Below are 16,225 nucleotides of genomic sequence, written 5' to 3'. Positions count from 1 at the left end.
CTGCTAGCGAGTAGGGTGGTTACTAACGGGACTGAGAACCATTTTGCTAGAAGGAGTCCCCTCTCAAGTTCCACGCAGTGAGGTGCAGCCCGTGAACCCGGGGATGTTCTACTGGGCCCTGGCATAGCAGACTCGGGGTATCTGGGAAGATCCATGGGTCCGAGATAGACATGCGTCTGAGCCATGTGAACCATGCCCTCTTAGGCCAGAAGGGCGCAACCAGGATTATTCGAGCTTTGTCCTGTCTGATCTTTTTCAAGACTACTGGAATCAATGGAAACGGGGGGGAACGCATAGGCCAGACGAAATTTCCACTGGTGGAGTAGCGAATCCACCCCCTCTGGCCGTTCTCTTGGGTTTAGGGAGTAGAACCTGTCCACTTTTCAATTTTCCCTGGTAGCAAATAGGTCTACCTCTGGTGTGCCCCAGGCAGCGCAGATTTCCCCAAATATTTTTTGATTTAGAGACCATTCTCCCTGGTATAGTACATGCCGGCTTAAATAATCGGCCAGATAATTGTCTGCCCCCTTTAAATGTGTACCCGATAAGAATAAAAGATTGTTTTCCGCCAATGCGAATAATTCCCTGGCTTCTGCCATAAGGGTTGCCGACCTTGTGCCCCTTTGAATGCTTATGTATGCTATGACCGTGTTGTTGTCCGATAATATGGTGACATGTCTCCCTTGCACTTCTCGCTTTAGTAGGGGAAGGGCTCACCTTACAGCCGCCAGTACTTTTAGATTTGAGGATGCATCCCTCATTCTGGGTTCCCACTGGCCCTGTAGGGTTCATTTCTCTATGTGTGCCCCCCAGCCACTCGGACTTCCGTCCGTGGTCAGTACCACCGAGTTTTGAGTAGTCCAAGGCACTGATCTGTTTAAGTTTTCGGTGCTCAGCCACCATTTTAATGACTCCCGCACTTGAGGTGAGAGAATGATCTCCCGGTTTAAATTGGAAGGACCCCTCTCCTGCTCGGATAGGATCTGCCACTGTAGTTCTCTCGTATGGGCTTGTGCCCACCGGACCACTGGGATTGTTGCTGTTAACGCGCCCAGGAGTGACGTTGCCTCTCTTACTGATATGGCTCAACCGGATTGTATCCGTTGTATTTTTTGTTGGATAGCCCCTATTTTCCTTTCTGGAAGAATGCATTGCTGTTTTAATGAGTCCAATTGAATTCCAAGGAATTCTTGTGACTGAATTGGAGTTAGTCTGGATTTTTTTAGATTGATCATCCAGCCTAAGGCCTGTTTCACACTTCCGTTTTTTCAAATCCGTCAAAATCCGTTGTTTTCCGTAAAAAAACGGATCCGCCATTTTTGGCAGGATCCGTTTTTTTTGTCCCATAGACTTCCATTACGGTTACCGCGGATCCGTCAAAAAAACGGATCCGTTTTTAAAAAAAACGGATCCGTTTGCATCAGTTTCCGTCAAAAAACGGAAACGGATCCGTTTGGCGGACACAAAAACGGAAGTGTGAAACAGGCCTAACCTGTCAATATTTCCAGGACCTTTGTAACTGCATTTTCGCAATTTTTCTTGTCGTTTGCTATGACGAGGAAATTGTCTAGATAGGGTACCAATAGGATATTTTCCCTTCTTATAAAGGACGCTACTTCCCCGATGATTTTTGTAAATATACGAGGGGCTACTGATACCCCGAAGGGTAGGCACTGGTACTGGGAGATGAGTGGGGACTTGAGCAATCTCTACTACCAATCTTAGATATTGTTGGTGTTCTCCCCATATTGGAACATGGTAATAGGCGTCGGTAAGATCTATTACTGCCATGTAGCAACCCGGGTCGAGCAACTTTACTGCTGATCCCAAGGTCTCCATTTTGAATTTCTCTGTCCTGATGTATTGGTTCAGGGCTTTGAGATTGAATATGGTTCTTAGTGACCCATCTCGTTTTGGCATGAGGAACAGAGTGCTGTAAAACCCTTTCACTTCTTGATGATACGGTACTTTTATTAGTACCTCTTTTTGCATGAGGAGTTGAATCTCCTTTTATAGCGTGGCCTGATTCTTTTTGGCTACTCGGGTCACTTTTACTCTTTGAGGTGGAAGGCTTAGAAACCTTAGTCGTAGGCCCCCGGCTAATAGGCTGGTTACCCACTTTGAGGCGGGCAATGCTACCCATTGATGGACAAAGAACCGAAGCCTTCCCCCAACCGCCCTGGCATCATTGCTTAGTATTGGGTCTCGGGGTGGTTTTACTAAAGAGGCCTGAATTTGAAAGGGCGCATGCACGGGCGGCACCTCGGACGGAATCTACTGCGGCGTCAGCCAGGAATCCCGCTGCCTTCTGCAAGGAAGGTATTGTCTCCAGCAGTGTCTCCCTTGGGCATTTATTCTTAATTTGGTCACTTAATTCGTCTAACCACTTGACAATGGCACGTGCTGTACAAGTGGTGGCCACCCCCGGCTTAAACGACCAAGCTGATGCCTCCCAAGATTACTAAACATAGCATCTTGAATTGATTTTGGCTCTTTTGGCGTTTCCAGTCCCTTTGTGGACCTTACAAGTTTTAGTAATTTCCCAATGTCCTCAGATAGGAAATACGGACGACCCTTTTCCTCGTCCGAGGAATCCAGGTCTGAGTCTGAGGGCCCTATCTCTCCTTGCTCTTCCTCAGACTCTATGTCGGTAGTTATTTCTGTGGGAGGAAGAGGAGGACGTGGGGGCAGGGGTGAAGCGGGTGTTACATCGGAGCTAAGTGTAGTCTGCTCCTTCAATTCATCTTTGACTGTCGACTTTACTTGATCCCGGATCATAGCTTTAATGCTCTGGAATAGGGATGGTGACTCTTCGGCCACTGTTTTTTAATGCATGAGCGACAGAGTCGCTTCTCATAAGTTTTAGCTAGGGCCTTTTTGCATAATGCACACTCCTTGTTCTTTTGCTTTGATGTGGCCTTTCCCTAAGGAAGACATACATAGGGCAGTTGTTAATATAATGTGTTGCCTTACCAAGGCACTCACCCGGCCCTCTGGGTACCCTGGTGGCCTGTGGCTCTTCCTCCTGCGCGCGCATCTCGCCTTCAGGATCCATCTGCGCTCTGCTGCTGATCTGGCTCTGCTATTCTGGAGCCTGTATGCAGCCTCTCAGGGACCGGTGGCACCTGCCTTGCTTCCCTTTTTATGGAGGAGCGGTGCGCACTTTTGGGACCGCTCCCTCCCCGAAGTGCCCAGTACACCGCTCCCCCAGCGTGTGACGTCACTTCCGGTGCGACCCCGGAAGCCGTCGCCACTCAGTCGGCACCTGCGTTGTGGTGGTCACGCCTCCCCCGGCACAAACTCCCACTAGAGCGGCCGCCAGGGAGTCTCACGAGGAGGACATCGTTCACAGCGCCCACCGAGCTGGGCCGACAGGCACACGCCACCGCTCCCCGCTGCCATCCTCTCCCCGCGGACCTCGGCCTCCTGACCGGCTGACATCAGAGGGGGATCCCTCCGGAGGTACGGACTCTGCCCCCCGGCATCAGCCCGCCTGCAGGAAACAGGAAAACAAACTGAGGAGAGAGGTGACGCCCCCTTCTTATGTCTCTGCTACAGGTTTCCTGTTTCCTGGGGGCGGATACCATCTCTCATGTCTGCGGTGCTGTCATGGGGAAGGGAAAAATTAGCTCCCATCGTTAGCAGACACCATGTCGTGTTTGGAGATCCCCCTGTGTACCTAAACTTTGGAGCTTCCCCACAAATGACCCCATTTTGGAAACTAGACCCCCTAAGGAACTTATCTAGATGCACAGTGAGCACTTTGAACCCCCAGGTGCTTCACAGAAGTTTATAACGCAGAGCCGTGAAAATAACAATTTTTTTTTTCCTCAAAAAATGATTTTTAGCCCATTATTTTTTATTTTCACAAGGGTAACATAAATTTGGACCCCAAAAGTTGTTGTCCAGTTTGTCCTGAGTACGCTGATATCCCATATGTGGGGGGGACCACTGTTTGGGCACACGTTGGGGCTCGGAAGGGAAGTAGTGACGTTTTGAAATGCCGACTTGATGGAATGGTTTGCGTGTGTCATGTTACGTTTGCAGAGCCCCTGATGTACCTAAACAGTGGACACTCCCCACAAGTGACCCCATTTAGGAAACTAGACCACCCAAGTAACTAATCTAGATGTGTGGTGAGCACTCTGAACCCCCAAGTGCTTCACAGAAGTTTATAAAGCAGAGCCTTGAAAATTAAAAAAAAAAATTTTTTTCCTCAAAAAATGATTTTTAGCCCACTATTTTTTATTTTCCCAAGGGTAACAGGATAAATTTGGACCCTCAAATTTGTTGTGCACTTTTCCCTGAGTGAGCTGATACCCCATATGTGGGAGTAAACCACTGTTTGGGCGCACGTCAGGGCTTGAACTGCAAGGGAGCACTGTTTAACTTTTTGAATGCAAAATTTGCTGGAATAAATGGTGGCGCCATGTCGCGTTTGGAGACCCCGTGATTTGCCTAAACAGTGGATACCCCTCAATTCTATCTCCAACCCTAACCCCAACACACCCCAAACCCTAATCCCAACTCTAATCATAACCCTAACCACAACCCTAACCCCAACACACCTAACCCTAATCCCAACTTTAACCCTAACCACAAGCCTAACCGTAATCCCAACCCCAACCCACCCCTAACCCCAACCGTAATTCCAACCCTAACCCTAATCATCCGAAATGGTGGCAAACCAGGACGGCCAGAGGGACTTCGGAGCCACCATGCAGGGTGAGAGGGGGTGATCGGAGGGCGGGGGGATCGGAGGGAAGGCAGGGGGGAACAGATTTTGACAGCAACTGCCGATCGGCGCTGTCAGATGGTGGCGGCGGCCGATCGGCGCTGTCAGTCAGTTGGGGGGGGGGGGGGGGTCGGTTCAGTGTCTCCAGCCATGCCCGATGCTATTTCAGCATCGGCCATGGCTGGATTTGTAATAGAGCAGAATTTCCACTCTTATTTATCAGTATTTGGCCAATTGGCTTTTTGTCCCTTACTAGTTCGGTCTCTTTTTGCTCTGTCTCAGAATATTTCAGAGTGCTGATATAGTGGGATAAGTCTAGTGACTTCAGGGTTAATTTTGCTATCAGAAGTGTTGGACATTATTTTTTGTAGGGTTTTTTGCAGGTTGCAGATAGTGTCTTCCATTTCCTTTCCTGTCTAGTTAGTTTGGGCCCCATCATTTGCTCAGCCTATTTTCCTGCCTGTTTTTGTGCCTTCATCTTGTTTCACCGTCAATACATGTGTGGGGGCTTTCTATTCCGTTGGGGTCTGCTCTGGGGCAGTTAGTTTTCCCTTTTCTTGCTTTAGGCTTATGTAGTTCTCTGGCCGTGACGAGGCGTCTAGGAACATCGTAGGCACGCTCCACGGCTACTGCTAGTTGTGTGGTAAGATCAGGGATCTGCAATCTGCATGGTTACCAACCACTCTGGTTTTCTGTGACTTAGCTTGTTTTTGCTTTTTTCTCCTCGGTGACCCATTCATAACAAATCGCTCTGATTGGCTGTTAAAAGTGAAACTGCCAATCAGAGCGATTGTAGGCATGTGGGGGCCAAGTCACGCCCCCTGTGGTTAACTCTAAGGTGTCCTCTGTGTGCGCGGGTCGGGTGACCTTTCAGTGACCCCGGTCACCCGACCCGCAGGGGGGCAATCAATTCATGACGCCACATAGGTGTCATGGGTCGTTTTGGCATGACTTCTCATGATGCCTACATGGCGTCCAAGGTTGTGAAGGGGTTAATAGTTGTTTGCAGCACTGAATGAAAGCCAAATCATCAATATCTGCTGCTGGCAGCTCCCTTTGCCGACCAATGATGTCCCAGCTGTGCTCCATGGGAGACAAGTCTAGAGACACATCAGGCAACGGTTGGCATGTTTAGGCCACACAGGCTGAAATGTTGACAAATGGCTTTAGGGACACAGGAGAAGTGGACACACTACTGGTTCTACTACCAAATCAGTAAAACACTGTGCTGTTATCCAGGGCTGTGGAGTCGGAACTCATTTTGGTGGAGTCTGAGTTGGTGTTATGGAAATTGAGGAGTTGGATTCGGAGGTTTTGCTTACTGACTCCACAGCCCTGGTACGAGGGAGTCGGAGTCGTGGGGGGTTGGGGTCATGGAAATTGAGGAAATGGGAGTTTTGGCTTACCGACTCCACAGCCCTGCTGTTAGCAGGGGCGTACCGTCTGTAGCGACAGACAAAGCAGCCACTATGGTGCCCATGTGGCATCCCTTTCTGCCATCACAATTTCAATGATATCTGCATCCATGTGGTACAGATCCCATTGAGTGTAATGGTGGAGTAGGGAGCCTTTAGCCCATCACACTGTGTAAAGGGGTTGTCAGAGTCCTCAGTACTTTGGGGTGTGAACCGTGGGATGCAGTTTGGGAACCCTAGTACTGCATGTGACCCTCATACTGGTGGACATGATATTGTGTGGAAGCCCCCGCAGTGTAGAGGACCTCATATTGCCTGTGCCCACTATCATGCTGAGTATAGGGGGCAGTGGAGTCATTCGGATATTAAGGGGAGCAGTGGAAGCACTATATTGTGGGGGGGAGCACTACATTGTGGGGGGAGCACTACATTGTGGGGGGGAGCACTACATTGTGGGGGGGAGCACTACATTGTGGGGGGGAGCACTACATTGTGGGGGGGAGCACTACATTGTGGGGGGGAGCACTACATTGTGGGGGGGAGCACTACATTGTGGGGGGAGCACTACATTGTGGGGGGGAGCACTATATTGTGGGGGGAGCACTACATTGTGGGGGGAGCACTATATTGTGGGGGGAGCACTATATTGTGGGGGGGAGCACTATATTGTGGGGGGGAGCACTATATTGTGGGGGGGAGCACTACATTGTGGGGGGAGCACTACATTGTGGGGGGAGCACTTTGTACTGTGTTGGGGTTACTGCAGCAGCATCCATTTATGAATTTATGGGGAGCACTTGGATCATACTGTGCATGTGAAGGGACTGGGGAGAAATTGTGAGGGGAGTTCACGGTGGGGTATCATGCAGTATGTGACACATAAAGTTATAGCAATGGCTGAGAACATTAAGGAGGCTTCAATATTGGCATAATTGCTGTGTACCTGCCTCAGTACATGCCCCTCTCCCTGACTTTGGCAGTTGGGAGGTAAGACCCCCATCTACACCACAGATATTTAATTTTGGGGGTCGGGGATCAGTTAGGACTTTGGGATTGGGCCATGTCATTTATATAAATACCCTGATAATGTCCCAAGAATGACTAGAGGGGTCCGGCTACCGTAAATTATACCACTCTCTACCATCATCACAGGAGAAAGGAAAGCGAGACGACTCCTCATAGGAATAAGCACAAAGCGTCCAGATCAATCCGGGCTATCAAACCAAAACAGAGACACTAATCCTGAGAGAGAATAACGGGGCCCCAGCACCTACCTCCACCTGCAGAGCCGCACTCCACATATATGGCTGCTCTGTGCGCACAGGACCTGGGATGAGGTCACAGGAGGGGAGGAGTCAGGGGTCACATGATCAGGGCCTCAGTGTATGCAGGACTCTGCTGTGCTGGTTGTCATGGTGCTGGATGAGGGGAAGTTTCTGTGTGGGGTCAGGAGGGGTTTACAGGGTGGATGTAGCAGAGCTGTGTGTGTACGAGGTGTACGGAGCGGAGCCGTGTGTGTATGAGGTGTACGGAGCGAAGCCGCGTGTACGATGTGTACGGAGCGGAGTCGTGTGTGTACGAGGTGTACGGAGCGGAGCCGTGTGTACGAGGTGTACGGAGCAGAGTTGTGTGTGTACGAGGTGTACGGAGCGGAGCCGTGTGTGTACGAGGTGTACGGAGCGAAGCCGCGTGTACGAGGTGTACGGAGCGGAGTCGTGTGTGTACGAGGTGTACGGAGCGGAGCCGTGTGTGTACGAGGTGTACGGAGCGGAGCCGCGTGTACGAGGTGTACGGAGCGGAGCCGTGTGTGTACGAGGTGTACGGAGCGGAGTCGTGTGTGTACGAGGTGTACGGAGCGGAGCCGTGTGTACGAGGTGTACGGAGCGGAGCCGCGTGTGTACGAGGTGTACGGAGCGGAGCCGTGTGTACGAGGTGTACGGAGCGGAGCCGCGTGTGTACGAGGTGTACGGAGCAGAGCCGCGTGTGTACGAGGTGTACGGAGCGGAGCCGCGTGTGTACGAGGTGTACGGAGCGGAGCCGCGTGTGTACGAGGTGTACGGAGCGGAGCCGCGTGTGTACGAGGTGTACGGAGCGGAGCCGTGTGTACGAGGTGTACGGAGCGGAGCCGTGTGTACGAGGTGTACGGAGCGGAGCCACGTGTGTACGAGGTGTACGGAGCGGAGCCGTGTGTACGAGGTGTACGGAGCAGAGCCGTGTGTGTACGAGGTGTACGGAGCGAAGCCGCGTGTACGAGGTGTACGGAGAGGAGCCGTGTGTGTACGAGGTGTACGGAGCGGAGCCGCGTGTGTACGAGGTGTACGGAGCAGAGCCGCGTGTGTACGAGGTGTACGGAGCAGAGCCGTGTGTGTACGAGGTGTACGGAGCGGAGCCGTGTGTGTACGAGGTGTACGGAGCGAAGCCGCGTGTACGAGGTGTACGGAGCGGAGTCGTGTGTGTACGAGGTGTACGGAGAGGAGCCGTGTGTGTACGAGGTGTACGGAGCGGAGCCGCGTGTGTACGAGGTGTACGGAGCAGAGCCGTGTGTGTACGAGGTGTACGGAGCGGAGCCGCGTGTGTACGAGGTGTACGGAGCAGAGCCGTGTGTGTACGAGGTGTACGGAGCGAAGCCGCGTGTACGAGGTGTACGGAGCGGAGTCGTGTGTGTACGAGGTGTACGGAGCGGAGCCGCGTGTGTACGAGGTGTACGGAGCAGAGCCGTGTGTGTACGAGGTGTACGGAGCGAAGCCGCGTGTACGAGGTGTACGGAGCGGAGTCGTGTGTGTACGAGGTGTACGGAGCGGAGCCGTGTGTACGAGGTGTACGGAGCGGAGCCGCGTGTGTACGAGGTGTACGGAGCGGAGCCGTGTGTACGAGGTGTACGGAGCGGAGCCGCGTGTGTACGAGGTGTACGGAGCAGAGCCGTGTGTGTACGAGGTGTACGGAGCGGAGCCGCGTGTGTACGAGGTGTACGGAGCGGAGCCGCGTGTGTACGAGGTGTACGGAGCGGAGCCACGTGTGTACGAGGTGTACGGAGCGGAGCCGTGTGTACGAGGTGTACGGAGCGGAGCCACGTGTGTACGAGGTGTACGGAGCGGAGCCGTGTGTACGAGGTGTACGGAGCGGAGCCGCGTGTGTACGAGGTGTACGGAGCAGAGCCGTGTGTGTACGAGGTGTACGGAGCGAAGCCGCGTGTACGAGGTGTACGGAGCGGAGTCGTGTGTGTACGAGGTGTACGGAGAGGAGCCGTGTGTGTACGAGGTGTACGGAGCGGAGCCGCGTGTGTACGAGGTGTACGGAGCAGAGCCGTGTGTGTACGAGGTGTACGGAGCGAAGCCGCGTGTACGAGGTGTACGGAGCGGAGTCGTGTGTGTACGAGGTGTACGGAGCGGAGCCGTGTGTACGAGGTGTACGGAGCGGAGCCGCGTGTGTACGAGGTGTACGGAGCGGAGCCGCGTGTGTACGAGGTGTACGGAGCGGAGCCGTGTGTGTACGGGGTGTACGGAGCGGAGCCGTGTGTGTACGAGGTGTACGGAGCGAAGCCGCGTGTACGAGGTGTACGGAGCGGAGCCGTGTGTGTACGAGGTGTACGGAGCGAAGCCGCGTGTACGAGGTGTACGGAGCGGAGCCGCGTGTGTACGAGGTGTACGGAGCGGAGCCGTGTGTGTACGGGGTGTACGGAGCGGAGCCGTGTGTGTACGAGGTGTACGGAGCGGAGCCGTGTGTGTACGGGGTGTACAGAGCGGAGCCGTGTGTGTACGAGGTGTACGGAGCAGAGCCGTGTGTGTACGAGGTGTACAGAGTGGAGCCGTGTGTGTACGAGGTGTACAGAGCAGAGCTGTGTGTGTACGTTATGGATGTAGCAGAGCCGTGAGTGTGTATGATGTGAATGTAACAGAGCCGCGTGGATGTAGCAGAGCTGAGCGTGTAGTATAATGTGGATGTAGCAGAGCCGTGTCTGTGTATGATGTGGACGTAACAGAGCCGCGTGGATATAGCAGTTTCCTTTTATCTTGTTGCTGTGATGTGGATGTAGCAGAGCTGCGTGAGTGTGTTGTGGATGTAGAAGATGATGTCCCCACAACTCCTCACAGTATTCTGTCCCCCCCACATAAGTATGATGTCTCTAGAGCCCCCTCACATGGTATTATACCCCCACAGCCCCTCACACAGTATAACATCACCACATATTAGTATAATGTCCCCACAGCCCCCCCACAGTTTTATGTCACCCCTGCCTCACTCTAATATATACTTACCGTGTAATGTCTTCACATCCTGCTCTGTCCAGATGTGTCCAGATCCCAGAATTCCAAGCGGAGGAAGTTCACCGACCGCCATATTGGGACACCCAAGTGATGGGTGTCTCAATATGGAAACTGCTGCTGGACTAGCCTCTTGTGCAGTACCACCAGCAGAACAACGTCGCACCACACACACACACACACACTCTGTATATGCCGTACGCACCACACACACACACTATATGCCGTATGCACCACACACACTCAGTATATGCCGTACGCACCACACACACACTGTATATGCCGTATGCACCACACACCCACACTGTATACGCCGTACACACCACACACACACTCTGTATATGCCGTATGCACCACACATACACACACTGTATACGCCGTACGCACCACACACACACACTTTACACGCCGTACGTACCACACACCCACACTTTATACGCCGTACGCACCACACACACTCTGTATATGCCGTACGCACCACACACACACACTCTATATGCCATATGCACAACACACCCACACTGCATACGCCGTACACACCATACACACACTCTCAGTATATGCCGTACGCACCACACACACACTGTGTACTCCATACGCACCACACACACACACTGTATATGTCATACGCACCAAACACACACACTGTATACGCCGTACTCACCACACACACATTCTGTATATGCCGTACGCACCACACACACACACACACTGTATACGCCGTACGCACTCCACACCCATACTGTATACGCCGTACGCACCACACACCCACACTTTATACGCCGTACGCACCACACACACACTCTGTATATGCCGTACGCACCACACACACACTGTATATGCCGTATGCACCACACACCCACTCTGTATATGCCGTATGCACCACACATACACACACTGTATACGCCGTACGCACCACACACACACTTTACACACCGTACGTACCACACACCCACACTTTATACGCCGTACGCACCACACACACACTCTGCATATGCCGTACGCACCACACACACACACTCTATATGCCATATGCACCACACACCCACACTGTATACGCCGTACACACCACACACACACTCTCAGTATATGCCGTACGCACCACACACACACTGTGTACTCCATACGCACCACACACACACTGTATATGTCATACGCACCACACACACACACTGTATACGCCGTACGCACCACACACACTCTGTATATGCCGTACGCACCACACACACACACTGTATACGCCGTATGCACCACACACTCACACTTTATACGCCGTACGCACCACACACACACTCTGTATATGCCGTACGCACCACACACACACTGTATATGCCGTATGCACCACACACCCACTCTGTATATGCCGTATGCACCACACATACACACACTGTATACGCCGTACGCACCACACACACACACTTTACACGCCGTACGTACCACACACCCACACTTTATACGCCGTATGCACCACACACACTCTGTATATGCCGTACGCACCACACACACACACTCTATATGCCATATGCACCACACACCCACACTGTATACGCCGTACACACCACACACACAAATGCAACAGGTTGCGTTTGGCGCTGCTCGGCGTACCGTCAAAAGGACGCATGCGCCGCCAAACGCAGACTGTGCGCAGACTGCGCACGGCCTGCGCCCTCTGTGATGAAGATAGGGGACGCATGACGCATGCAACGTCATGCGCCCGGAGGCGGAGATACTGGTGGAGGCGGGGCAGGGGCGGGGCTTAGCGGCGGCCGTGCGCAGGCCGTCGCTGCGCTCAAAAGCGCGAATGTGAAACCGGCCTAAGGAAGGGGATTCATCAGCAATCACTTTATACACATACTAGCATGGCCAGAGCAAAATTTTCGCACATTGGTCGTCGGGGGCGCAGGCAATTTCAGAAAAAGCAAGCTGGTCAATTGTAAATGTATTTCATGAGCGGATGATCACAGACAGGTATTTATATATGTAGATTGGCAATACAATAAATAATAGATTTGATAAGTAGAGACAAAAAAATGTTTTCCGGTTGAGGTGCCACCTGCAGGTCATTGTGTCTTTCTGCAGGTTTATGAAAATGAATGTTTAAACTGTATTTAGTGATAAAATCATGGATGTGTGGTTTGTTTGGCTGTTTTCTTGCTGAAGGTAGCAAGTTTACCTTTCAAATGGTGTATCATTTGTGTGTGTGGGGCGAAATAATCAGCAAAAAAGCAGAGCATGTTTACAAATGTGTTGGTAGCATGCTTTGGGGTACTGTGGTGCCACCTGCAGGTCATTTTTCCTTACTGCAGGTTTATGAAAATTAATGTTTAAACTGTATTTTGTGATCAAATCGTGGATGAGTGGTTTGTTTGGCTATTTTCTTGCTGAAGGGGATAGTTTACCTTTCAAATGGTGTATCATTTGTGTGTGTGGGTACAGTATGAAGGGGGATACAAAGGAATCACCGAAAAACTGTTTAGAAATAATAGAATAGATATATTGATAACATAATGGCTGTGAGGACCTGGCCACTTTATAAAGACTATTGGACCAATGCACGTAGAACAGAGTCCACAGCTCTAAGGCTGTGTGCACACGCTGCGTTTCCGCAGCGGTTTTGGCCGCTGCGGACCCGCAGCAGTTTTAGCTGCGGTGTACAGTACCATTCAAATGAATGGGAAAAAAAAAACGCTGTGCCGACGCTGCGGAAAAATCTGCGCGGATTTGCTGCGGTTTTGAATCCGCAGAAAGAATTGCATGTCAATTCTTTCTGCGGAAACCGCTGCGGGTTCCTATCTCCACCATTGTGGAGATAGTGAATCCGCAGGACCAAACCGCAGGCAAAACCGCAGATAATCCGCAGGTCTTTGGACCTGCGGATTATCTGCGGTTTTTGCAAAATCCATGCGGATTAATCCGCAGCGGATTCCGCAGCGTGTGCACGTACCCTAAGGGATGCAGACTTTTTCCAGCACGGAGCAACAGTTATGTCGATATTTTTGTGTGCTTTATTAGAGATTTGCTTGCTGTGTTTTAATAGAGACTAGCTGAAGAGTCCGGCGTTACCTGGGCATAGTAACCAACTGTGGTTAGTTATAACAAATTATAATGATTATATTGCGCAGAAAAACCGTGTATCTAATCCTATCCTGTGTGATACTGACTGCTGAGCCGTGTATCTAATCCTATCCTGTGTGATACTGTCTGCTGAGCCATGTATCTAATCCTATCCTGTGTGATACTGACTGCTGAGCCATGTAGCTAACCCTATCCTGTGTGATACTGGGCTCCCCCTGCAGTCTGTGTCAGAGGGTGGTCTGTGTTGGCACGGTAATAAATTGTGTTATTTCCAGCTTTACAGAAGGACGATAACACCATAGAAATGATAAGAATAATAGGCCTCAGTTACCACACCTGTCTACAAAGAAAACTGTTGCTGATAGCAACCAATCACAGCTCATTTTTCATCTTTTAAACAGCTCTGGGACAGCGTGGCGAGTTTTGAGTGGCGACTTTTGTGTTTCGACTTTTATGTGGCGAGGTTGGTGTATGTGTGGTGAAATGTGTGCTGAGGGTGGTATATGTGTTGCAGCACGTGGTAGTGTGTGGCGCATTTTGTGTGTGTGTTCATATCCCCGTGTGTGGTGAGTATCCCATGTCAGGGCCCCACCTTAGCAACTGTACGGTATATACTCTTTGGCGCCATCGCTCTCATTCTTTAAGTCCCCCTTGTTCACATCTGGCAGCTGTCAATTTGCCTCCAACACTTTTCCTTTCACTTTTTCCCCATTGTGTAGATAGGGGAAAAATTGTTTGGTGAATTGGAACGCACAGGGTTAAAATTTCGCCTCACAACATAGCCTATGACGCTCTCGGGGTCCGGACGTGTGACTGTGCAAAATTTTGTGGCTGTAGCTACAACGGTGCAGATGCCAATACAAACACTTTTTCCCCATTATGTAGATAGGGGCTAAATTGTTTGGTGAATTGGAACGGGCGGGGTTAAAATTTTGTCTCACAACATAGCCTATGACACTCTCGGGGTCCAGATGTGTGACTGTGCCAAATTTTATGGCTGTAGCTGCGACGGTGCAGATGCCAATCCCGGACATACACACATACATACATACATACAAACATACACACACACATTGAGCTTTATATATTAGATTTGCTTGCTCGTCAGTTCATCCTCAGGAATCAATGTTTCCATTCAGTGACAGCAAGCAGAGAAAGACGTATTGGTTGGATATGTATACGTAAGGCCAGACAGGTGGTTGCTAAATGTAAATGTAATTTAACCGCACACAGAATCTCTAGAAGGACACTAGCTTACAATCTACAACTTTCCTTGAAGTAAAATTACACAGTTAGCATATTCGGTAGTGAGAAATCCTAATTAAAATGTAGGAAGCTCCAGCTTCAAACTTCTTTTGACGCACAGGACCCACTCCTGCAGTGTCAAACAGGATGTCTATTGTGAGAAACAACCATAGAGTCTAAGATTTGTAGATTTGAGAGGAAGAAAAACAAAAATCTAACATGTTTAGAGGTAACCATTATTATCTTCAGAGGAAACTGGAAGACTCCAACTAGTCGGTTCGATGCCGATGGTGAGATATGAATATTGGGGTTTAGGACAATCCGATATTGACGGGATGTGCATATTTAACTTCATGACTAATAGGGGAAGAATATGCATATTTTTTCATAAATGTGAGACTTGTCAATCATCCCCAAATCAATAATCACTACCGGTGATATCACCTCAACCAACACCGGAACTGCTGCAACCCCCCAACCTACTGTCTCCTTCCCCACCATCCTGTAGCATGTAAGCCCGAAAGGGCAGGGTCCTCTCCCCTCTGTATCAGTCTGTGATTGTTAGTTTACTGTAAGTGATATCTGTAATTTGTATGTAACCCCTTCTCATGTACAGCACCATGGAATCAATGGTGCTATACAAATAAATAATAATAATAATGGCCATATAGCTGACAACAGCCATACCATGTTTCCTATGATAAAATCCAGATAAAAAACATGACGCCTGTGATCGTCAGAAGTGAAAATATCGTGAATGTTGGAATATCAATTTTATGAAACTGGCCAGCCTCACGTAAGGTCATCAAGGGAAAGTATGAGGTTGTAATTCAGGTTCTGATAAAAAAGACCAGGCAAATTATGAACTGTGATCAATGCTAAGGAAGATACAGATCAATGAAGGCTTGACCCATGTTTGCGGGCATTTTCAATCAGATTGCTTTCATCCGCTAAGCTTAGCCATCTTTGTGACCAGCATTTAGTAAGTCTTTAGTTAATCTTGTTAATTTTATGTAAATGTATATGCTGTATTGTTTTGTCCCCTTTGTAAAATCTTTGGTATATTTTTTATAATCACTGCCTATCTTTCTGGATAAAATATAAAATGTAATAGTTCTGTTTCTTTTGTTCTGTAAACCGCACCCTTGAAAGCCATACACTACCAAAGTCCAATTGACTTGTAAATGATTGGTTTTGGCAGCAAACAATCTTCTTTGGGTTATTGTGGAGCTGGCAGTGACAGTACCAGGGGTATATACATATATCCCATGCGTTGTAATCAGAGGTGTATGTACCATATGCTCACTGTTAGTTCTCCAATAAATGCCCTAGTAGTGGATACAGCCTGCGGCATTATCCGTTAATCTAGGGGCAGCAGAGGGCTGTTCATGACCAAACAATAACAGAGTGATGGGTTCAGCATGACTCCCCTGCCTATGATCTTTGACAATTGGTGGCATTTGCGTGATCTCTCGGGTGTTATCCTTAACACT

The 16,225-nt window shown here is 50.1% G+C and overlaps 1 protein-coding gene across 3 annotated transcripts in view; it reads right to left on the bottom strand.

Moving 5' to 3' along the window:
* LOC141055844 (uncharacterized) overlaps positions 1-10,478 on the bottom strand; it is a 104,106-nt gene extending 93,628 nt beyond the window's left edge. The window contains exon 1 of one of the 3 annotated variants that reach the window (XM_073552556.1): positions 10,407-10,478. Coding sequence is in view for 2 of the 3 variants with exons in the window: in XM_073552554.1 (XP_073408655.1) it covers positions 7,292-7,330 (39 nt within the window). In the remaining variant the exon portion in view is untranslated. Of the gene's footprint in view, positions 1-7,291; positions 7,346-7,424; positions 7,539-10,406 lie in introns of those variants that run through there. The other 2 variants (XM_073552555.1, XM_073552554.1) reach the window with 2 other exon arrangements.
* Positions 10,479-16,225: the final 5,747 nt, after the last annotated feature.

The sequence above is a fragment of the Dendrobates tinctorius genome, unplaced genomic scaffold (assembly GCF_039654945.1).
Source record: "Dendrobates tinctorius isolate UK_male_01 unplaced genomic scaffold, ASM3965494v1 ptg000192l, whole genome shotgun sequence".
Taxonomy (NCBI): domain Eukaryota; kingdom Metazoa; phylum Chordata; class Amphibia; order Anura; family Dendrobatidae; genus Dendrobates; species Dendrobates tinctorius.
The sequence above is the reverse complement of the archived record's forward strand: the minus strand, read 5'-3'. Positions and strand labels throughout refer to the sequence as shown.